The sequence below is a fragment of the Berghia stephanieae genome, chromosome 2, assembly GCF_034508935.2.
Source record: "Berghia stephanieae isolate SIO BIC M18660-M18661 chromosome 2, UCSD_Bste_1.3, whole genome shotgun sequence".
NCBI classification, from domain to species: Eukaryota; Metazoa; Mollusca; class Gastropoda; order Nudibranchia; family Aeolidiidae; genus Berghia; species Berghia stephanieae.
This window is the reverse complement of record NC_088361.1, coordinates 102,971,993-102,995,613: the sequence shown is the minus strand read 5'-3', so window position 1 is coordinate 102,995,613 and position 23,621 is coordinate 102,971,993. Positions and strand designations below refer to the sequence as shown.

Sequence of the window (23,621 nt, the reverse complement as noted above, 5' to 3'; positions counted from 1 at the left end):
AATGCTTTGCTCCAGGATTTGTCTCAGGGTAAATATGTGGTCACTACATGACTTCCCTTTCCTGAAACCTGCCTGCTCTTTCTAAGAATGTTTTCAATGTGAGGTGAGATTCTTTTCAGAAGGATTCTATTAAAAATTTTGCTCGTTACGGACAGGAGTGTGATTCCACGCCAGTTAGCACAATTTCCTAGGTCTCCTTTCTTGGCTATTTTATGGATGATGCCTTTCTGCCAATCCTCTGGTATTTCTTCCTTTTCCCAAATGTTGGTGAACAATTTACTGAGAATTTTGGACATTTCTTGCGAGTTCGCTTTAAGCATTTCCGCACTGATTTTGTCAATACCTGGGGCCTTGCCATTTTTTTTTTGTTGTTGTATTGCCTCGTGCACCTCATGCTCAGTGATTGGACCAAGATTAACCTCTACGTCCATTTCTGCTTCTGGGATATCTGTGTAAGAAGATGGGTCTGGTCTGTTCAGAAGGTTTGCGAAATATTCTCTCCATCTTTCAATTTTCTCCTTTTCGTCTGTGATGACACTACCATCTTGGGATTTTAATGGTTTCTCTTGACCATAACTTCTGTTTCCCGAGAGCTTTTTTGTGATTTTGTATAGTGTTTGTGTGTCTTGTCTTACAGCTGCATTTTCTGCTTCAGTTGCTAAATTTTCTGCAAAATCTCTTTTGTCTTTCCTTGTGGATTTTTTCACATCTTTATCCTTCAATGAGTATTCACTGGATAGCCTTTCTTTCAGTCGGGGGGATTTAGCGTTCAGGAGATTTAGTTTGATTGATTTTCTTTGGTTAATGAGCTCCCATGACCTTGCTGATATCCAATTCTCTGTATTGGATTTATTGTGTCCTAAGTGTTCAGTGGCACTTTCCTGCATGACGTGGTTGAAATCTTGGATTGTCATGTTTGTAATATCTTGTATTGCACTGAATTTGTTTCTTACTGAGATATTGAAATTGTTTTGGATATCTGGGTTTTTCAATTTATCTGTGTTGAAACGTTTCTCCTTCTGTTTTGCTATTTTTGTTTTCATCAATTTAGTAGAGATTTTGGCTGTGACAAGATGGTGGTCACTTCCAATGTCTGCCAATCGTCTGACTCTGACATCGTTTAAGCTGCCCTTCCATTTTCTGTTGATAATTATATGGTCTATCTGACTTTCTGTTTTCCCATCTGGTGATTTCCATGTCAATTTGTGGATGTTTTTGTGAACTTTCAAACTGACTTTAAATTATAAAAGGAAATCAAGTTATCTGTTTATCTATCTGTAAAAAATACATTTCTAATTTTCAAATCTTTCAGTAGAGTTGTGCGCCGTATCAATTTTTTGATTGACTCAAATAAGCACAATGTTCTCCACAATGCTATATTTTTTAAAGAAAGGATATATTTTTTGTACCATGCATCTCTGTCATTTGACGGTTACCCTAGCAAGTCTTCTACGTTTAGACAAATAACATTTCAAAAAGTTCCCTATATATACATATTCGGTGGGAAGTTTTCTTTGGTCCATTTTGAGAAAAAGCCGAGACAACCCAGGCGTTTAGCCGCAGTGCAGCGCCGAAAAGTAAGCAATTTTTGAGTAAATTTCTTGCTTCAGGACAAAAATCACCAGATGCCGCTACACCGGCTGCATCTTTTTTTTACATATTTGTAGTACAAAAATTCAGGTCTGACATCCGAACCCACGTATGGGCCTAGATTAACATTGTTGGAATGGAACATCTTTTGCGTCACTTTTTGGAGATTTCCATTACAACAATGAACCCATAAGGAAATGGGTAATCAGACCTGCAAATATGTGCACGTCGGCTGGATGTGATTTCATATTTAGATTTAGACGTCTAAGTCTAATGAATATTTAATCAATTACAAGTACAAGCGTTGTAGATAGAATTGTAATTGTTGAAAGATGAACAATGCAGCTTAGAATAATCGACCCTGTTTTCCTCCTAACCTTATTACAATTAATCCTTTATGTCCCAGTACATTGTCATCGGGAATCAACGCACTAGCGGCCAACACCGTGGAAGACCTTCTATATCCGGTGTTACGCACTCGCCGGGAATCGACGGTTACCACAATCTCGAGAGCTATGGGTATGTAGATAGTAACAGATTCTCACGGAAATGACAAATAAATATCTAGCTAAATTCCTCGAGTAGGATTCAAACCTCAGACCTCCTGATTATCGCAGTATCAGGATCTGTGATACAAAGCTGATAGAAGAAGCTGTGTGGACTGTAAAAAGATTTTTGTCATCTCGTATTTATGTCTTTGTTTTTTGTTTGTTGTTGGCCGAAGAATGGTCTTGAGCCCGAAACGTTCCATGTTGGTATTTCGTAGATATATTCATTATTGTTTATCACTTGTAATCGGAAGGTCTGATGTTTGATCCCCAGTCGAGATGGGCTGATATTTGGGATTTTTATTCTTTTAAATTGCATTTTCTTCTGCTTTGTTTCTGATGTTGATTTCTCTACTTGACTGTAGATGGTGTGCGCTTGGCTAAGAAACTCACAATATTGCCACCCGGAAGTATAACGAACCATCACACAAAACGATGTGTAACCATGGTTAATACAGTTTAGTGAGAATTACTCATAAATATGAATGGCAAAAAACAATAACAGAGATTGAGTGACGTCATCTTCGTTCTATCTATACCATTTCTTATATCGCAAAAGACCGTAGTTCGTATTTTCAACGTCCGATTTAACTCCACATAATAGTAGTCTACCGTTTTGAGACGATTGACCACATTTTGATTTTTTAAAACCAAGAAAAACAAAACTAAACAAAACAAAAATAAATAAAGAAAGGAAAAGTAATGTGGTAAACCCACGCATAAATCATATTATCTTCCTTTGTGCTAAAATTTGTAAGAAAGTAGTAGATCTAGCGAGTCCTTCCATGAGGCCCACGGGCCGGAGCGTACCCAGCTTATCAGTATCAGCTTGAAATGGACAATAGCAATTGCTAACCTTTTGTTAAGCCGCTGGTCTATCGTAAAGTACTTTTCCCCGGGTTTAACAGACCTAGCTACGCAATCAGTGCTAGATGGAAAGAAAAGGGGTGGGGTGGGGAGTCAGAAAAAAATAATCTTTGCCTGTGGAGCGAGTGCTCTACCAGCTGAACTATCGGCTAAATTAAACAGAAAATCTATTGTAAAATTTATGGGTTTTTTTTTTTGGGACAAACTTATTGATCTGCGTCACAAAATTTTACCTAGCCTCCGCATTTGGTTATTACTGTTACAGGTCAATAGAAAGTATAATTGCAAGAACTTTTTTGAAGAGACGAGTCGCTCAACGTTACGTCACATTCAGACGTCTAGCACACTAAAATCTGAAAAGGTGCTTATATAATTTATATTTAGACGTCTAGTATATGAAACGGTGCGAGGGAAAGCTGGAAGACATACAATAAAAAATGAAGTAGACGTCTGAGTAAAAGTACCAGAAGACAGGCTATGTGGTCTTGTGGTACGACACTCGCTTTCGGATCGGATGGTCCTGGGTTCGAGCCTCGCGCTCGGCGTATAGTTGAGTCCTTGGAACAGGCTCTTTACTCACATTCTCTCACCGTACTCAGGTGTAAAATGAGTACCTGGCCGTTAACAGCGGTGTCTTTGTCCGAAAAAATTGTAATATCGCTTAACAGGCGGTATGTCCCGTCCTACATGTTAAATGTTGCTGTTGACCAGGGACTCCCTGTAAAGCGCTTTGAGCACATTTAGTGGATATTGCGCTATATAAAGCTCAATTTATTAATTTCTTAAAAAAAATTGTTTTGATAATAGGCTTCTAGAAGTTGTGGACTGTAAAAAGAGTTGTCAATCTGGAATTTAGTAATGTATTTAGGTCTTTATTGTTTGTGCTTTTGTTGTTGTCTGAAGAAGGTTTTGAGCCCGAAACGTTCCGTGTTGGTATTTTGTTTTGAGTGGTGGATAGCTCTGACAATATCAAATTAAGAAATTAAGGAGCAGGCACCGGTATAAGATAAAGATATGAACAACTGTGTATGAAAATGCCAGATAAAGCAAGAAAGAAAAATACAAGAAAAAAAAACCCGTCGAACCTCAGACCTGATTACCGGTCAGACGTTGCGCTACCATTACACCAGAGACTCCCGATAGTTGGGACAATTTTAATGCATATTCTTCACATGGGTACGCTACCCTCTCCTCGGCTAGTAAGACCGCGGGTTCGAGCTCCCATCGCCGCAAAGATTTTATATTCTCTATTGTCTTCTGGGCTCTGATTCATGGACCGAGACTATGGTAGTCTCAGACTATAGTAGTACTTTGTAGTCTAAGACTTTGGGAAGTCCGAGACTACGGAAAGTAAGCTATTCATGGAGTCAGACTTTGCGAAGTCTCAGACTACAGAGGTCAGTCTATTTTTAACTGGGGATTCCTCGGAAATTTTCTACTCACTTCGTTTCTTGTTGTTATCAACATAAGTGCCTGCTCCACTTACTTTTCTGAAGAAAAATACAAGAAAAACCTTTCAAAAAATCAGAGTCTGATCACCAGTTGATATTTTGGGCTGGTATTTTCTTGTATTTTTCTTTTTTTCTTTGGCACTGTTTGGTTTCATACCCAAATTTATGATATGTTTTATCTTACACCAGTGCCTGTTCGCTGATTTGATATAATTGATGGCACAATTTGTGGGCTGACAAAACTTTACTTTTGCCCGGAAATCAGCCCACAAGGCTCTTTACTTATTGCCTCATCAAACCCGGGTGTAAGACAAGGAGCTGGCTGGAGCGTTGACTCCTCCAGAAAAAAAAGCGCCGTGCAGGTTTCATGTCTCATCCTTAATGTTAAGTGTTGCTGTTGGCTTTTCTGAAAAGTGTATGAAAAGTGCCAGTTAAAGCAAGAAATAAAAATACAAGAAAAAATACGACCCCAAAAAATCAGTCGACCTCACGACGTATTTGGGGATGTTTTTCCTGTATTTTTCGTGCTTGTTTTGTCTGGCACCTAGGATATTGATACAAACGAGTTCAGACCTCCTTAATATAGTATTGATACAATTGTTTCTCCAACTCACTGTTCAAAAAGTACTTCTCAGATAGCTATTAATATTAAAAGGAAGCAAAACAGTTTTAAAACACGAAGACAGAAAACAGGAATATATCATGGCTTCAGTTTATTTCGGATGGAATTATTGGCAGGACTTCATCAGTCTGTCGTTTTGGTATTCTGGGGAGGAAAAAAGATAGATTTATTATGATTGTTGTTATTATCATCATCATCATCATCAACATCATTATTATTATTATTATTATTATTATTATTATTATTATTATTATTATTATTATTATTATTATTATTATTATTATCACTATTAATTGCAGTAGAAGTAGCAGCTGCAGCAGCAACAGCAGCAGCAGCAGCAGTAGTAGTAGTAGTAGTAGTAGTAGTAGTAGTAGTAGTAGTAGTAGTAGTAGTAGTAGTAGTAGTAGTAGTGGTGGTAGTAGTAGTAGTAGTAGTGGTGGTAGTAGAAGTAATTGTAGCTGTAGTGGTGAATGGGTAGTAGTATTAGTAGTAGTAGTGTAAGTGCTGATGCTCGAATCTGGAAGAAATAAATAATACTGTGAAATTGATTGTAAGCTTCAATTTAATTACAATGATCTGTTTTTGTAATTAAATTGAAGCTTACAATCAATTTCACATTATTATTATTTAGTAGTAGTAGTAGTAGTAGTAGTAGTAGTAGTAGTAGTAGTAGTAGTAGTAGTAGTAGTAGTAGTAGTAGCAGTAGTAGCAGTAGTAGCAGTAGTTGTAGAAGTAGTTGTAGAAGTAGTTGTAGAAGTAGTTGTAGTAGTAGTAGTAGTAGTAGTAGTAGTAGTAGTAGTAGTAGTAGTAGTAGTAGTAGTAGTAGTAGTAGTAGTAGTAGTAGCAGCATTTATATACAGTGCATGATAGATTATGGTACAAATTTAAGACATTGTGGCTAAGCGAAACGGTTTTTTATCGATAACCATTTGAATCAACGAATGATAGAATTACCCTGGATTTAAAAAAAATTGCAATTTACTCGTTTATCAATGTATAGAATTAATTTTTTTTAGATTTGCCAGTAAGTCTGTGCTCAATGGAATAATTAAACATGGGCTGTAGCCATCCCAATCTGTTATTTGTATTCGTTCTTTCCATCCCTAGTATTTCTCTACGGCGCAGCTGCTATTGGTCTGGCTTACTTGGCAAAGGGTCTCAAAGGACCTTTGACGGAGGTACGTATAACATTCATAAATAAAGGGAGTGCAGTGGGCACTTATGTTGATAACAAGAAATGAAGTAAGTACGAATGTGCCAGAATTAAACAAAAAACAAAAAAAAAAAAAAAACAAACGAAAAAAAAAAAAAACTTTTGCGGCATTGAAGAGTCGAGTCCACGACCCACTCGTTTCGCTCCGGGAAACTATGAGAAAACAAGTACGAGCAGCATGATTGATCAACTTGAGTGGAAGTCACTCCAAACTAGGAGGGAAATAGCAAAGCCTGACCATGATGTATAAGATAACGAACAACCTCGTAGCGATTTCAAATCCTGACCTCCAAACACCGACACGAACATCTAGAACTTTTCACATGGACAGTTTAATTCCCCTGACATCCACAAAAGACCTCAGAAAATTCTCATTTTACTCCAAGAACCATCACAGATTGGAACAATTCCGCAGGAAGTTACATCTGCACCCACATAGCTTCCAGATCACTGCTGAATTTTCACCTGAATGTTATGGTTCACGTCAAAATCATGAGTGACGGTGGGCATTAAAGGAAGATTCAGACTGTTGTGGCGCCTCAGCTGCTCACGCGAGGGACGCTCTACACCCCCCCCCCCCCAATATATATCATATTTTTTAATTGAGCCCCTCTAACGACTTCTTGAGCCCATGAGGAAAAACAACAAACCTTATAGCGATCTTCTACAAATACAAAATAAATGATACCCTGATCTTTAAAAGAATCTTAAATTATTATTATTATTATCATCATCATCATCATCATCATCACCATCATCACTATTATCTTTCATTAACATTATCATTATAATATCATCCTTATCATTGGTTTTATTATCATTACCATCACCAAAAAACCCTGTCATCACCATCACTGCATTATCATTTATCACAGTTTCAAAACAAACTTTTTCAGATCGTCTTCGTAGTAATGGGTGGAACTGGTGGGCCAGTGTTTGGTGGTCTGTTCTTACTTGGTGCTGTTTTCCCACAGGCCAATAAAGTGGTAAGTGTTTTTAATCAATGAATATTTTACTTCACAACACCTGACAATTGGTAAAGGGTCTCAAAAACTAGGTAAAGGATAATTTTGTGTGTCGTACTGACCGCGTCAAAACGCTGTTATCTTAGTGTTAGGGTTAATGTGATGCTTAACTCTCTCCTTACAGGCCATTTTCCGGATTGTCCCCAAAATTTCACAAAACCTATACAAAAATATTTTTCACTGTTAGTTCTTGCTATAGATATTTTTTTTGCTGAACGAGCTCCTCAACACATTGTTAATATTCTATAGCAAACACTTTTGTTAAAATATTATGATGTACAAAAGAAATTAGAATGAGAAAAATGTTGGCTGCATCGTGACTAATGTGACGATTTTCTATGGGTCGTACGGAGAGGGTTAAATTGAATAAATAAAAAAAACTATTAAAAAAAGAAAACAAACAAAACAAAACAAACACCCCCGACAAAAAAAAACCCCACAAAGCAAAACACATACACAAAAAAATGGAGCTTTTATATAACGAAATATCCTTTAAACGTGCTCAAAGTGGTTTACAGGGGATCCCAAGACATGATATGATGCCCGTTAGGCGATATTACAAATCTTTTTCTTTTAGAGACAACGCCGTTGACGGTCCGGTACATATTTTACACCCGAGTACGGCGAGAGTAAAGAGACTTTTCCAAGGAGTCAATTGTTTATGTGCCGTACAAAGCGGGACTCGAACCCCGGACCTTCAGATCTGAAGGAGAATGTCGTACCACGCACAAAGACCACACGAGTAGCTGACGTCCCAAGTCACAACCAGATATAAAACGAGTTAACAATCTCAAGCTATCTTTTAGACTCCATAGAATCACCAGAGAACATTTAGAGTTTCAAAACATTGAGGGTATTGTTCTATGAGGCACACAAGACACGTATTTTCCTCTTTAAGTCAATAAATAAATGACACAAAATTTCGGTTTTCTTTGAATGATGAAAATGGGACTTAGTACGTTTGAAAGTCATCTACACACATAACAGCACTAAGCAAAATTCATAACATTTAAGACAAAACAGATGCGAGTTGATCTAAAAGTAATACACTCGTATATATTTATGTTCTTAAGGGTCTAATTATTAGGAACATCATTAATTAATGTTCAGATTGGTGGAAAACGATTTTTTATTATCTTAAAAAAAATAATATTGAAGTCAATCTTCTCAAAATAGACAATAAAGGCACGAAAACAATCGAAAAGGTACAGGTAGTAAGAAAAGTGTGAAAAACGGAAAGCTATTTTGCTATTTTTCAATATATCATATTTTTGTGTCTCAGAATCTATTCAATTAAATTGAATTTCCAGTTATCACAGGGAAAATGTATCACCATCGAGAATTTTTTGATCAGGTATATGTATTTTGAATTATAATCCAAATTAATTTTTAACATCAATTTTGTCATAACATTTTGATTCACAACTTTGAAATGTTCTGATAAAAATTCCATAAGCTGTAAAATATCTCTATGGTGACAAAAATGCTACAATGTTGATAAGAGCAAAGAATATGGAGGTCATTCCTTCATTAGTTTTTGTGACGTTTGCTACAATATTGTTTTGTTTTTTTAATGCCAGACCCCCCCCCCCCCCCCCCCATCAGGTCACAAAACGGGTATCAACACAGATAATGTATATTTGTCACCAATTTATTTATTTTTTAACCTAGAATGACGATACAGAATTATTAAAACCGTCTAATTTAGTTTATTTATTTTTTTAATAAAAGACCCAAACAGCCCCCTTAAAACTCACCATCTGGTCTGTGGTCCTCCTCTGCAGGGTGCGTGTACCGGATGCCTGGCCGGTCTTGCTTTCTGCCTGTGGTTAAACGTCGCCAAATCCACGTATGGGGCCGCTACACCCACCCTGCCATACGGTCCCACCGACACCTGCCAAGATCCAAGCATTGCTGCTGCAGGGCTAAACGAAACGTCCTTGGTCGGATTGAACCCTTCTAGGACTGCATTCAATCAAAGCTTGGATGTGACAGGCGGCGGGACGACCGTTTCCAATCCTGTTGACCCATCTTCTGCAATGAGAATAAGCAAAATGTAACTATTTGAATAATAAGTCTTCCCTGATATGAACATTTATATAGCGCAGTTCCAAGTTTGCTCAATGCACTTCAACAATGTTTCATTTAATTTCCCAGCAGGCCACCTTATTTCCATTTCACACAGTACAAACCTCCAGTCAGGCTTTTTTGCACTAACTCTTACAATAACTGTAGCCAGGTAGGGCCAACTCATTCACACCCGAGTTGAGGATTATGTGCAAAATGCTTTACCCAAGGACATAACATCGGGGACAAACAGATTACAATACCCATGTTCTCCCTTTCACTTAAAAAAGGCGCAAACCAAGTTTTATTCAGCATACAATGTCCGTGTTTCATATTAAGACGTTCATTTTGGATAAAATGAACGATCTTTGGGTAAATGGGTAGCATAATAACCAATGTATGTGTTGTGTGTGTGTGTGTGTGTGTGTGTGTGTGTGTGTGTGTGTGCGTGCGTGCGTGCGTGTGGTATGAAGAACTATGAAGCGCGTTGAGATAAATGGGTGGATAATTGCCAAAATACATCAGTCTTTTGTATATGTGCGGTCTTGGGGTATGACACTCGCTTTCGGATCAAAAGGTCCAAGGTTCGAGTCCCACTCTGAGCGACACAAAGGAAAATGCTTTTCAGTCGCATTATCTTATCGTACTTAGGTGTAAAATGGGTACTGGCCATTAATAGCGTTGTCTCTTGTCTCTATAAAAGATTGTAACGTCGCCTAACAGACGCCATGTCTAATGCATATCCGAATTGTTAAATGTTACTGTTGGCTACAGACCCCTTGTAATGTGCTTTGAGCACGTTTAGTGGATACATATATAATCTATATAAATGATTCTTAAATAATACACAATTACAAGGTTCAATTTGTTAAGTAAAAAGATGAGAGCGCCTGCTTATACAGATAATGGCTTGAAACAATAATGACTGGATCAAAGGTAATTTATGAATCCCATAAATATCTGTGGAGGGAAATGACACATGATTACAAAGGCAGCCGGGGCGTCCCGATCGGATGATTAGGAAGCAAAAGGCCTTCAGTCAGTAAGTCATAAATTTGTATCTGAATGTCTTGGTGAGAGAATGTGAGTAAAGAGCCTTTTCCAAGGACTCACTATGCGTCGAGCTAGGCTAGAACCCAGGATCTTCCGATCCGAAAGCGGGTGTCATACCACTAGACCACATAGCCACACAACACTATTAAAATTGTGGTCAGAAAGAAACTTCTTCAAATGACTCATCTTGTCAAAAAATCTTGACAAAAGTCTCAGTCGATTTTAATCCATTGCTTGGAGAACCTTCCATAAGCTACTACATCCCAAGTATTCTTGTTCTAGTAGGGGGTTTGGGAAGGGGGAAACTGTTTTTTTAAAGTCTCCCCCCTCCCAAACCACCTACACTAGAACTTCTAGTAGGGGGTTTGGGAGGGGGAGACTTTCCAAAAACATAAGTTTCCCCCTCCCAAACCCCCTACTAGAACAAGAATACTTGGGATGTAGTAGCTTATGGAAGGTCTCCCACTTGTTCTTCAAATGACTCATCTTGTCAAATTCTTGACAAGATAAAGAGGCGATTTTAATCCATTGCTATTTTCTGAACAAAATGTAAAAAAAATAATTGATTTTTTCATTGGCAGGGCAGTTTACTGAATTACTCGCTCGGGAGACCTTCCATAAGCTACTACATCCCAAGTATTCTTGTTCTAGTAGGGGGTTTGGGAGGGGGGAGACTTTTTAAAAAAAGTTTCCCCCCTCCCAAACCTCCTTCAAGAACAAGAATACTTGGGATGTAGTAGCTTATGGAAGGTCTCCCACTCGCTCAATTAGACATCGGATCCCCTCTGACAAAAATTCATTTTTTTATCAACAACAATCCTCAGATCTTATGACGACGGATTTCATCTTTATGACATATCATACATATGGGTACCTCTAATGGGAATTTTGATCGCCCTATGTTCTGGTTTAATTATTAGCAAAATTTACGGTACGTACATTCATATATAATGCACATTTTGATTACAAAATTGAAGTTTTAAAAAGTAAATGATGAAAGAAAAACCGATTAAATGTTTGCTATTGTTTAGTTGTGATACCATAAGATTGTATTGTATATTTTACTGTGTATTATAAAAAATACAGATTATTATTTGAATGCGTTTTACTGTTTAAAGTTATATACGCTTCTAAATCTAAAAAATTATCACTTAATTAAATTCGAAATATAGAGAACTGGGTAATCTTTCATATCATGGTTCTCATATTTTCAGAACTTGTGTCTGGAGTCAAAAGAAGACCAAAGCCTAAGTACATTTTCCCATTCATGAGAAGGATATGGTATAAAACAGATGAATGTATAAAGAGGGAGCGAGATGGTGGAGCTGATGGTTTCATGTTGGATGAAACGATATGACATTTCATTTCATTCAAGTCAATTTTACAACAGCATATCAGGACCGTGGAAATGCAAAAGCCAATGGAAAAGACATATGGACAAGAAAAATGGAGAGATGCGACTGGCCTACCTGAATATTTTGTCAGTTGTGGCTATTTAAATAAAATGTATTGGAAATGTTGTTAGCCTGGACGACATAGCACTGGGAAGTTTGAAATACTGCCCATAGGCTTAAATCCAGAATGAGTATTTAAAAAAGATGGCGAGGGGAGACCTTCCATAAGCTACTACATCCCAAGTATTCTTGTTCTAGTAGGGGGTTTGGGAGGGGGAACCTTTTTTTTTAAAACTTAAAACCCCCTACTAGAACAAGAATACTTGGGATGTAGTAGCTTATGGAAGGTCTCCCGATGGCGGGTTTATAGGTAGATAATAAATATATTATAGATTACCACACCCTAATGTTTTGAATTGTTTTAAAGTAAACGATCTTGAGAAGATTTTGTAAGAAGTTTCATAGCACGACTAAATAATTAGGCAAGAGGGCAATTGACAAAATGGAAGGACTTCCGTAGTTTTACGCCACTTTCATTATATTAGTCATTATAGACTTTCAATTAAGTGGTGTGATCTTTCTAATTTCAAAAACAATTTGCTGATTTGGTTGTTTCTTTACGACTCCGGTCGACGCCAGTATTAATGTGTTTTGATATTGCAAGTGATGGCAAACATTATCATTATGTTTCTAGTGTTAGCATTGAGGGGGTAGAGGTTCGGCGGGTTTATAATAAAAAAAATATCTTAAGGGGTGCTGTGAAACTACAAGTGTCCTTGCGAAACAAACCCTTGAGAATTAACCTTATAAAAAACGCCCCTCGGTTTGTTATTCTATCCGGTAGGCCTTCCGAAAGCTCCTAGTGCTAAGGGAAACGACTAAAAAATATTCGCTCAAGAAAAATATAACCTAGTACTTTTAACCAACCCTTATAGGAAAAACAAACACCCTATCACCTTTACTAATATTTATAACTAACCCTAATATAAGACCGACCTCGAGCTAACCCTAATAGAAAAAAAAACAAACCTAGGACTGCTTTGCACTCTCTACCTTTCAATACTTCATAAACTATCCTGAAATTTATGAATTTCTGTAAAAATAAATCCAAATCAAATGCGAGTTGAGAAATTGTGACCCACACCACTAATCTAGTATCATGTAGTAGGGATGACCTGGCTTTCCTCCAAAATCACGATCTCTTATTAGCAACGAACTGTCTTTCTTAGATCACGTATGCGCCTGATTATTTCTATTGTGTTTACAGAAGGAACGCCTTTCTGTACCCAAGGTAATCTTAAGACATTGGTGATTTTCCAGGTTTTAATGATTACATAACTCAATTGAAGACATTTCCAGAAAGCAATCTCAAACAAAGTAGAGACGAATAGACAGGGTAGAGGCAGGATTTCTTAAACCAAACAAGAACATTCAGACACGAGGAAACAGCAAGAAACTGGAAAAAGAACGTTTTAAAACAAATGAAAGAAGGAATTTTTTTCATCTAGAATTGTAAATAACTGGAATAAACTGCAAGAAACCACAGTATCAGCAGAAGATTTGAATAAATTCAAAGCAGAGTTGGAGATAAGCAACATCCTAGGAAACAAGTTCAATTATAAAAATTGGTCCAATCATTAATAGATGAGGAGCGAAGGAGACTACACCAAGTCTAAAAGCTCTATACAGAGGTATCCAGGTATCCAGGTATGACTCAGTTGAAGACATTTCCAGAAAGCAATCTCAAACAAAGTAGAGACGAAACGCAAAACGATTGTCTACTATTTTCAAATTCAAATATTGAAAGAGACAAATCCGTTTAAAATTGAAGAAAAGTCTTGTGAGACAAAAAAAAAAAGGATTTAACAACGGACTTCTGACCTTGGGGTTGGATTGAAAAAAAATATTACATGTTAGATTCGATCTCTTTTCTTTGAACATGTTAATACGCGTAGACGAAACCAAATAAATGGTCTTACCTTTACTTCTTTTTTGGAGCATCTTCCTTGCACGGTGGGAGCAATGGCGGAGGACAAGGTCTCACTTTCTTCTCAACGACAACCTTGACCTCTTCTTGGACAACAACTTTCTCCTTTCTTACACATGGCCCAGGGACTGGTGGGCAAGGTTTTGCCCCGTTCCCGTTCCCGTTCTTTTTAGAAGCCATGATGGTTTTTATGTTTTTATTCTAAGTGAGAAATTTGACTCCCACAAGCAGATCTTGGCAGGACCGTCCGTCTAGGCGAGATGTTTTCACTGAAATGGATGGGTAGAATTGTATCTAGGGAAGTAGAAAACAAAACATCCACATGACGTCACTGCTGACGTTCTCGGACAACCATGCACCAACGAGCATCGCCACGTCTACACACGTGTGCAAAAGGTGCGATTTTTAAAATCTAAAATGTATAATTTTTAATTGTGGTTAAATCATAGTATTCAGAAAAGTGAGTGGAGCAGGCACTTATTTATGTTGATGAAAACAAGAAATGAAGTGAGTAGGAAAGTGCCAGAAGACAAAAGAGAATCATTTTAAAAAATTCTCTATTGTCTTCTCGAACTTTCCTACTCAATCATTTCTTGTTATTGAATGGAAGTGGAAATGGAATTTGTTGACTGCAACCGTAAGCTACAGCGTCTACTATGGACGTTTTGAATTTCCCCTTTATCAATGTAGACAAACAATACATTATAATATGTGGCCAACATCCTTGAAACGGTACTATGTCGGGTGGTTTAGATGATGAACAACTAATTATTTTGTAATACCAAAATCTAGAGATACCTAAATGAGTCAATAAATAATAATGTGAAATTGATTGTAAGCTTCAATTTAATTTAAAAAACAGATCAAATGAACGTTTCCCCTTCATCAACAAAACAGGATGAATGAAACACCAAAGATGAAATAATGTGGAAGTGGCGGAGTTAACCACATTACTTCATTCATCTGTGGTGTTTCATTCATCCTGTTTTGCTGATAAAGGGGAAACCGGAAACGTTCATTTGATCTGTATTTGTAATTAAATTGAAGCTTACAATCTTCTTCTTCTTCTTCTTCTTCTTCTTCTTCTTCTTCTTCTTCGTTCCTCTGATGGACATCTATGGCTGCAGTCCGATATCTGCTATGAAGTCTGTGGTCCGCTTTAGGTCCTCAGCCTCGCCATAGAGCTTTGTGTTGAGTGTTGTAGGGGTGACCCAGTGGTTCGAACGTTGCACGTTGTATAATGGGCAATCCATAAACACATGTAAAGAAGCTTACAATCAATTTCACATTATTATTTATTTCTTCGAGCTTTGAGCAGCAACATTTACACTAAATGAGTCCCAAAAATGGATCTCTGCGTCTGTCGTCACTGTTTTAGATTTATACACACCTTGACAAATTTCAAATTAAGAAATAAAGCAGCAGGCATCGATGTAAGATAAAGAACTGAACAAGAGTGTATGAAAGGTGCCAGACAAAACAAGAAAGAAAAATACAAGAAAAAAAACAGGTCGACCTCGAATGGGGATCGCATCAAAAGGTGCGTACTTGTTCACATCTTTATCTCAGACGAAAGACCTTGATAATTCAAGCAAGGACTTGCCCAGAAGGATAAGGGAAGCAAATTCCATTGATATCTTAAAATCATTTACTGTTAAAACATTACCTTTTTTACTGTTAAATTGTCATGTTAAGAATACACTATGACATACTTGGCTGCTATTGATGTCCCGATGGTATACGAGGAGGTATTAAAATAAATTGGAGTTCGACCAACTTTGGTAAACACCATCAGAAAAAGACAGTTAAAATTTCTCGGACATATTTACAGAAAAAACGGTGTTGAAAAGATTGTACTTACGGGTAAAGTTGCTGGGAAGAAAAGAAGAGGGAGACAGAGGATAGATTATATTGCCAATCTGAACAGATGGATTGGTGGAGGAGGAAGAGGAATCGAGCTATTGAGAAGATCTGAGGACAGATATGGTTGGAGGGACATGATCGCCGATGTCTGCAACATGCCTGGCACTTGATGATGATGATGATGATGATGGTGGTATACGAAATATATGTAAAGTTTGTATATATTTATTTGTAACGATCATTGAGCATTACATAGTGATGAACATGCACGATATAAATGTCATGTATTATCATAATCCGCCTTAACAACCCCATCTTCTCATTTCTCCGTCGACTTTAGCTATATTGTTTCATTGTATGATATGCATTTGATAAAGAGGAAACCCGAAACGTTTTCAAAGTTTGTCTTTGCCCGATAAAAAGTAGTGTTTGCCTTCTATTTGGACTTCTTGGGAAGACCCAAATCTATCCAGCATTGTTCTAACCAGTTAAACCTGATACACAACGAAACTACATTCGAACATAGGCGTTTACCATCTTCGGGAGATTGTCTTGCCAAGATTGAGAGAAGCTTCAAACAAAGACCCCATGGGTTGGGGGGGGGGGGGGGGGGAGGTGCCATAATTGCGGTCGGTTATCGTACCTTCTAAATATGTATACGTTGGTTGAAATGAATGAGAAGAAAAGGGTAGAAAGGGTAGAGGTGGGGTGGTGGATGATTGTGGCATTGAATGAATACGACTATAAAAGCTTCAACAACAACAACAACAACAACAACAACAACAACAACAACAACAACAACAACAACAACAACAACAACAAATAAAAAGCAAAAAAACCCCAAAAAACAACAACAAAATTCTTAACATAAATTCCCTTTATTCATCCCATAGAGGAAATTTGTCTCTAAGGTCTATTCCAAGGGAAGGCCGGAATAACCCAGGCGTCATCCGCAGTGCAGAGCCGCACATTGAGCTAGGGCGAGCTGACTCGCTTAAAGGCTACACAGCAGCAGCGGCGAGTGATCGAACTCTATACCTTTCGGGTACGAAGCAAAGACCCTAACGCTGAGCCACGCTGACCCCATCGAACGTTTCGTACACAAAGCTCTTCTCCAGCCAACAAACAGAAACAATAAAAAACGGTTAGGACTTTCCCTAGAATCCAGACGGGTTTATAATTTTTTTCTTTTGACATATTGAGGATCCTTTGAATGATTCGCTGACAATTTGGGGTTAATTTGAATTGGTCGAGATGCGGATAAATATGTGGGGGTTTGTCAGGGGCGTGGCTATATTGGTTGATTTGGTGCCTGGCACCTCATCCATCTTTTAAAAATGAATGGATTACAGTATTTTAAAAAATAATTATAAAACTGAGAAATGGTATGTACCGCCTCTTACTTATTTGAGTAAGTCTTTTCTTTAATTTTTTTTCTTTCTTTTGTATAAAATTTACAAATATAGATAGTATGCAGATGACGTCACTCAGGCCTTTGTTATTGTTTTTGCCATCCGCGTTTGTGAGTTGTTCTCACTAAACTGTATTAACCAGACTATAAAAGTTCATGGTTACGCAGAGTTTGTGTGTTGGTCCGTTATACTTCCGGATGGCAATGTTGTGAACTCCTTGGCCAAGCGCATTCTATCTAAAGCATGTTTTTAGTCATTTTCTTCTGATTCTGGCACCACCTTAAACTGTAAGCATGTCACGCCACTGGGGTTTGTGATGTAATACCTGTTTTGGACCGTTATGCCTAGCTGGGGTTCCAAGCGGCGCAAAGTTGAGTCCTTGCAAAAATGCTGTTTACTCACAATCTTCCATGTGAACGTATTCAGGTGTAAAATGAGTACCTAGTCGTTAACACCGTTGTGGCATGACATCGTTATAATAGTGTGATTCAATAACATTGTGAACATTATACGAACAAGAAATGAAGTGAGTTTGAAAGTGCCAGAAGACAAGAGAATAAAAACTTCGCGGCGGCAATGGGGGCTCAAACCCGCGACCTTACTGGTACAACAACTCCGCCTGACCGGGGAGATCGTGACTATACCGTATGAGCTATCCACGACTCCAAAAAAAAAAATGCGCTTCAAACTTTATTCTATCTAGAGCCTCTCTCCGCGATTTCTTGAGGTCAGGGGTTCAACACACATAACTCACTTCATTTCTTGTTATTATCAACATAAGTGCCTGCTCCACTCCCTTTTCTGGACATCATACCACACTCTGTGATATTTGACAGGTGCCTTGACGTTTACATGGGGAACTTGGAGACTTTTAAAGTTAAGGTTAGTACTAAGTAAAATACATTTTCAAATGTATGCATGGCTTAGCAGCACGATACCGAACAATATCACTGACACCGGAGTACAGGCCACCTCTGGCTCCTTAGCTCCACGGTACCGAATGATATCACTGACACCGGAGTACAGGCCACCTCGGGCTCCTTAGCTCCACGGTACTGAATGATATCACTGACACCGGAGTACAGGCCACCTCGGGCTCCTTAGCTCCACGGTACCAAATCTATCACTGACACCGGAGTACAGGCCACCTCGGGCTCCTTAGCACCACGATACCGAATGATATCACTGACACCGGAGTACAGGCCACCTCGAGCTCCTTAGCTCCACGGTACCGAATAATATCACTGACACCGGAGTACAGGCCACCTCGGGCTCCTTAGCTCCACGGTACCGAATACTATCACTGACACCGGAGTACAGGCCACCTCGAGCTCCTTAGCTCCACGGTACCGAATACTATCACTGACACCGGAGTACAGGCCACTTCGATCTCCTTAGCACCACGATACCACATGATATCACTGACACCGGAGTACAGGCCGCCTCGAGCTCCTTAGCACCACGGTACCGAATAATATCATTGACACCGGAGTACAGGCCACCTCGGGCTCCTTAGCTCCACGGTACCGAACAATATCACTGACACGGGGAGTACAGGCCACCTCGGGCTCCTTACCTCGACGGTACCGAATACTATCACTGACACCGGAGTACAGGCCACCTCTGGCTCCTTACCTCCACGTTACCGAATGATATCACTGACACCGGAGTACAGGCCACCTCGAGCTCCTTAGCACCACGGTACCGAATGATATCACTGACACCGGAGTACAGGCCACCTCAGCTCCTTAGCTCCACGGTACCGAATAATTTCACTGACACCGGAGTACAGGCCACCTCGAGCTCCTTAGCTCCACAGTACCGAATAATATCACTGACACCGGAGTACAGGCCACCTCGGGCTCCTTAGCTCCACGGTACCGAATCTATCACTGACACCGGAGTACAGGCCACCTCGGGCTCCTTAGCACCACGATACCGAATGATATCACTGACACCGGAGTACAGGCCACCTCGAGCTCCTTAGCTCCACGGTACCGAATAATATCACTGACACCGGAGTACAGGCCACCTCGAGCTCCTTAGCTCCACGGTACCGAATAATATCATTGACACCGGAGTACAGGCCACCTCGGGCTCCTTAGCACCACGATACCGAATGATATCACTGACACCGGAGTACAGGCCGCCTCGAGCTCCTTAGCACCACGGTACCGAATAATATCATTGACACCGGAGTACAGGCCACCTCGAGCTCCTTAGCTCCACGGTACCGAATAATATCACTGACACCGGAGTACAGGCCACCTCGAGCTCCTTAGCTCCACAGTACCGAATAATATCACTGACACCGGAGTACAGGCTACAGGCCACCTCTGGCTCCTTAGCTCCACGGTACCGAACAATATCACTGACACCGGAGTACAGGCCACCTCGGGCTCCTTAGCTCCACGGTACCGAATGATATCACTGACACCGGAGTACAGGCCACCTCGGGCTCCTTAGCACCACGGTACCGAATGATATCACTGACACCGGAGTACAGGCCACCTCGAGCTCCTTAGCTCCACGGTACCGAATGATATCACTGACACCGGAGTACAGGCCAGCTCGGGCTCCTTAGCACCACGGTACCGAATGATATCACTGACACCGGAGGACACAGGCCACGTCTGGCTCTTCACTCCTCACGAAAAACAACATTGGAAAGAAAAATGTCTCAAACAAATTTCTCGGAAAGTGCGATTGACTTTGCGGCACTATCAATCTGGAAATCTCTCTCGGTCTTTAACAGAATACTATTGCTGACCTGCCAACTTGAAAATCTAAAACTTCGTAGTTTTTAGAAGATAAAAATTGCAGTCGTTGTAGTCAACTTTACAGATTAATAATTTGTTCTCATTGAACTGTATTAACCAGACTATAAACGTTTCAGGTTACACATAGTTTTGTGTGTTGGTCCGTTATACTTCCGGATGGCAGTGTTATGAGTTTCTTAGCCAAGCGCACACCATCTATAGATCACTCAGCTCTTTTTTTGTTGTTAGCTAGGTATATTTATGAGTACTTCTCACTAAATTGTATAGATCAAACTATAGATAGTATGCGCTTGGCTAAGAAGCTCATAACATTGCCATCCGGAAGTAAAACGGACCAACATACAAAACTGTGTGTAACATGAACGTTTGGTTAATACAGTTTAGTGAAAATTACTCATGAATGCGGATGGCAAAAAACAGTAAAGACCTGAGTGACGTCAACTTCGAACTATCTATAGCTAAGAAGCTCATAACATTGCCATCCGGAAGTATAACGGACAAATACACAAAGCTATGTGTAACCTTGGAACTTTTATAGTCTGGATGATAGTTCGAAGATGACGCACTTAGGTCTTTGTTTTTGTTTTTTGCCATCCGCGTTTATGAGTAATGCTCACTGAACTGTATTAACCCGACTATAAACGTTCATGGATACACACAGTTTTGTGTGTTGGTCCGTTATACTTCCGGATGGCAATGTTATGAGCTTCTTAGCCAAGCGCATGCTATCTATACAGTTAAGTGAAAATTACTCATAAACGTGGATGGCAAAAAACAATAACAAAGGCTCGATTGACGTCAACTTCATTCTATCTATAAAACTTTTGCCATTTTATCAAACTTTGTTCTCCAGCTTTTGAAATGCTACTAGAAATTGACAAATTGAATAAATAAACCTCTGACAAAAGATCCACGGTAAAAATAACAATTCAAAGTGAAGCTACCTTGAGGAACGTGCGGAAGGTCTCCCAAATAAGACCTCCGAAGTTTCACAGCACTTTCACATCACTTAATCTTTTTGCCATTATGGATTTTCAATGGGAGCGATCTATATTCATGGTTTCGTCCAACCAGGTCATCAATCACATGATTTGTTTCTGTCCAACTATTGGATATTTCTTAACAAATGTAAACAGGCTGCTTTGTTTACAAAAATTTAAACATATCCATGTGTCAAGCTGAATCGAATGCCCAATCGTGATTTTAGATATTTAAAAAACCTGTGAACACTTTTCACGACAATCAACTCAGCAAATTGTTTTTGAAATTGGATTCAGTAGTCTGATGTCACGCCACCCGGTAACGGCGACCATCTTGGTTCTAAACAAAGAAAATCATTACTTTTTATTCTTCAAGCTGGCTAGAACCTTTCATATGTCTTGTGATCAGAATGTATAAAAGTCAAAACAAAATCATATTTATAATGTTTTTCTCCTCTAGATACACTTTTATGCTCGTCGGAGAAATATTTCATAAGGGCGTCCACCATTGTTCCGATAGTTTAGAGCCAGTGTTACTAAGTTACCATGCGTCATGAGGAAGGAAGTGACGCTACGACTATTGCATCCTATAAGAAAATCCACACCACTTATAAAAATGAAATGTATCTTAAATTATAGTAATATCTATTGGACATTGCATCTAGGTCTTAGTTAAATTCCATAATCGCTAAAAGATTGAGTAGCCTAATATAATAAAAGTGCTGTGAAATTATGGAAATTCTGCCTCGATAGCTACTTCTATTGCCTCAATAAAACATGCTATAAACTTATTGTCGCCTTAAATTCAATTTTACTCGTTGAAATAAAGCCAAGAAAAGTGAGAACCAAAAAAATAGTTATTTTATTATGAAATTTGAAACTTTCATTTTTTTAAAATCAACTATCAAGGGAGGCCTGCCAAAAGTTCCTACATCCCCAGTTTAAAATAAAAAGTCTCCCCCCTCCCCCTTCCCAAGCCAAAGTGACCCACATAGTGAAAAGATATCACAGCTATAGATAGTATGCAGATGACGTCACTCAGGCCTTTGTTATTGTTTTTGCCATCCGTGTTTGTTCTCACTAAACTGTATTAACCAGACTATAAAAGTTCATGGTTACACAGAGTTTGTGTGTTGGTCCGTTATACTTCCGGATGGCAATGTTGTGAACTCCTTGGCCAAGCGCATTCTATCTATTGAAAAAAATCTAACATCACGATTGGGTATTTTGTTCAGCTTGACACATGGGTAATGATTGCAACTTTCATAAACAAAGCAGCGTGTTTACATTTGTTAAGAAAGGGAGACCTTCCGAAAGCTCCTCCATCCCCAAAATTCTTTTCTTTTTTTATAATGTTCTAGACGTCTAGTAGGAGGGTTTGGGAGAGGGAAAATTTTCTCAAGAAAAAAGTATCCAAAAAAGCATCCCCCATCCCAAACCCCCTAATAGAACATTTTATATTTTAAAAAATACTGGGGAAGTAGGAGCTTTCGGAACGCCTCCCTTAAGAAATATCCGGATAACAACAACAAATGTGATTGATGACTCGGTTGGACGAAAACCTGAATATCGATAGTATGCCCTTGGCTAAGAGGCTCACAACATTGCCATCCGGAAGTATAACGGACCAACACACAAAACTATGTGTAACCTTGAACGTTTATACCTATTCTGGTTAATACAGTTTCGTGAGGGGAGACATTCCGAAAGCTCCTACATCCCCAGTATTCTTTCAATTTGTATTTTCACCGGTTTGTTCTAGAGATTTAAAAATATATTGGCAAATTGAATAAACGCATGACAAAAGATCTATCTACGGTGAAAATGCAAATTGAAAGAAATGCTATAGCAATACGAGCTTTCGGAAGGCCTCTCAGCGCAAACTATGAAGAATCAATAGAAATTATTTTTGTCTTACCTTATCTAATGTTCACGTAGAAATGTTTACTTTTTGTCCTTGCATGGAGGCTGAGGAATAATGCAAGGATTTACTTCTTTCTTCTCTTCAACCACTTCCTCGGGTGGTGGTGGGGCTTCTCCACAGGGTGGTGCAACTGGTGGGCAGGGTTTGTCAGACATTTTGGTGGTGGTCAATAAAAATCACAGTTTAATTATTTCTGAGTTTTGTTGTTGTTTGTAAAAAAAAAAAATAAACCCGTGTCCTTCTGCCTCGTCCTCACCTTGACTTTTTTATCCTCCCTCAAAGATGTTTTCTCTTGTTACCAAGTTTGTGCATTTTGTGACGTCACATACTATCACGCGAAAAACAATTTGGATGGAGAGTTCTAAACAGAAATGCGAACCAATAGCGTCTATGAAAATGTGAGTAACGGATTTATTCGACATAATAATGTGCTTATGGTTTAGAATATAAAAAAATACTACAATTTATGAAGCGTGTGTGTGTGTGTGTGTGTGCGTGTGTGTGTATGTGTGTGTGTGTGTTTGTCTGTCTGTGTGTCACAGAAAAAGAGATTGAGGTGGAGAGAGATAGCGATAAGAATAGAACGAGAAAGAGAGAGAGAGAGAGAGAGAGAGAGAGAGAGAGAGAGAGAGAGAGAGAGAGAGAGAGAGAGAGAGAGAGAGAAAGAGAGAAAGGGAGAGAGAAAAATGGAGAGAGAGAGAGAGAGAGAGAGAGAGAGAGAGAGAGAGACAAAGACACACAGAGAGAGATAGAGAGAGAGAGAAAGACAGAGAGAGTGAGAGAGAGAAAGACAGAGAGAATGAGAGAGAGAGAGAGAGAGAGAGAGAGAGAGAGAGAGAGAGAGA

At 39.0% G+C, this 23,621-nt stretch overlaps 2 protein-coding genes and 1 long non-coding RNA gene across 5 annotated transcripts in view; 2 read left to right on the top strand and 1 right to left on the bottom strand.

Annotated features, from left to right (window-relative positions):
• LOC144966113 (sodium-coupled monocarboxylate transporter 1-like) overlaps positions 1 to 7,480 on the top strand; it is a 49,962-nt gene extending 42,482 nt beyond the window's left edge. For both annotated transcript variants that reach the window (XM_078902210.1, XM_078902209.1), the window contains exons 12-14: positions 1,997 to 2,109; positions 6,186 to 6,256; positions 7,188 to 7,480. In XM_078902210.1, coding sequence (XP_078758336.1) covers positions 1,997 to 2,109; positions 6,186 to 6,256; positions 7,188 to 7,298 — 295 coding nt within the window. In that variant the 3' untranslated portion in view covers positions 7,299 to 7,480. The remainder of the gene's footprint in view (positions 1 to 1,996; positions 2,110 to 6,185; positions 6,257 to 7,187) is intronic.
• Positions 5,153 to 23,065, bottom strand: LOC144966114 (uncharacterized). Of its 2 annotated transcripts, none has more exons than XR_013644161.1 (4): positions 22,771 to 23,065; positions 13,810 to 14,111; positions 9,074 to 9,350; positions 5,153 to 5,222 (listed from the first exon to the last, which is right to left on the bottom strand). It is a non-coding gene; the product is annotated as an uncharacterized LOC144966114 (long non-coding RNA). The 2 variants fall into 2 exon arrangements; XR_013644162.1 differs by having other exon boundaries at positions 13,810 to 14,086.
• On the top strand, positions 8,030 to 12,821 carry LOC144964073 (uncharacterized). The gene is made up of 6 exons (XM_078898013.1): positions 8,030 to 8,058; positions 8,599 to 8,670; positions 9,058 to 9,372; positions 11,261 to 11,367; positions 11,651 to 12,037; positions 12,178 to 12,821. The coding sequence occupies exons 1-5, from the start codon at positions 8,030 to 8,032 to the stop codon at positions 11,791 to 11,793; spliced, it is 666 nt and encodes a 221-aa protein (XP_078754139.1). The 3' UTR covers positions 11,794 to 12,037; positions 12,178 to 12,821.
• Positions 23,066 to 23,621: the final 556 nt, after the last annotated feature.

Excerpts from the sequence above, each read along its gene's own strand:
- LOC144964073 (XM_078898013.1), top strand. The coding sequence starts at position 8,030 with ATGTCGTACCACGCACAAAGACCACACGA. Across the intron at positions 8,059-8,598 it reads CACGCACAAAGACCACACGA|AATCTATTCAATTAAATTGA; the intron begins GTAGCTGACGTC and ends TTTGTGTCTCAG. Across the intron at positions 9,373-11,260 it reads GCAATGAGAATAAGCAAAAT|ATCTTATGACGACGGATTTC; the intron begins GTAACTATTTGA and ends AACAATCCTCAG.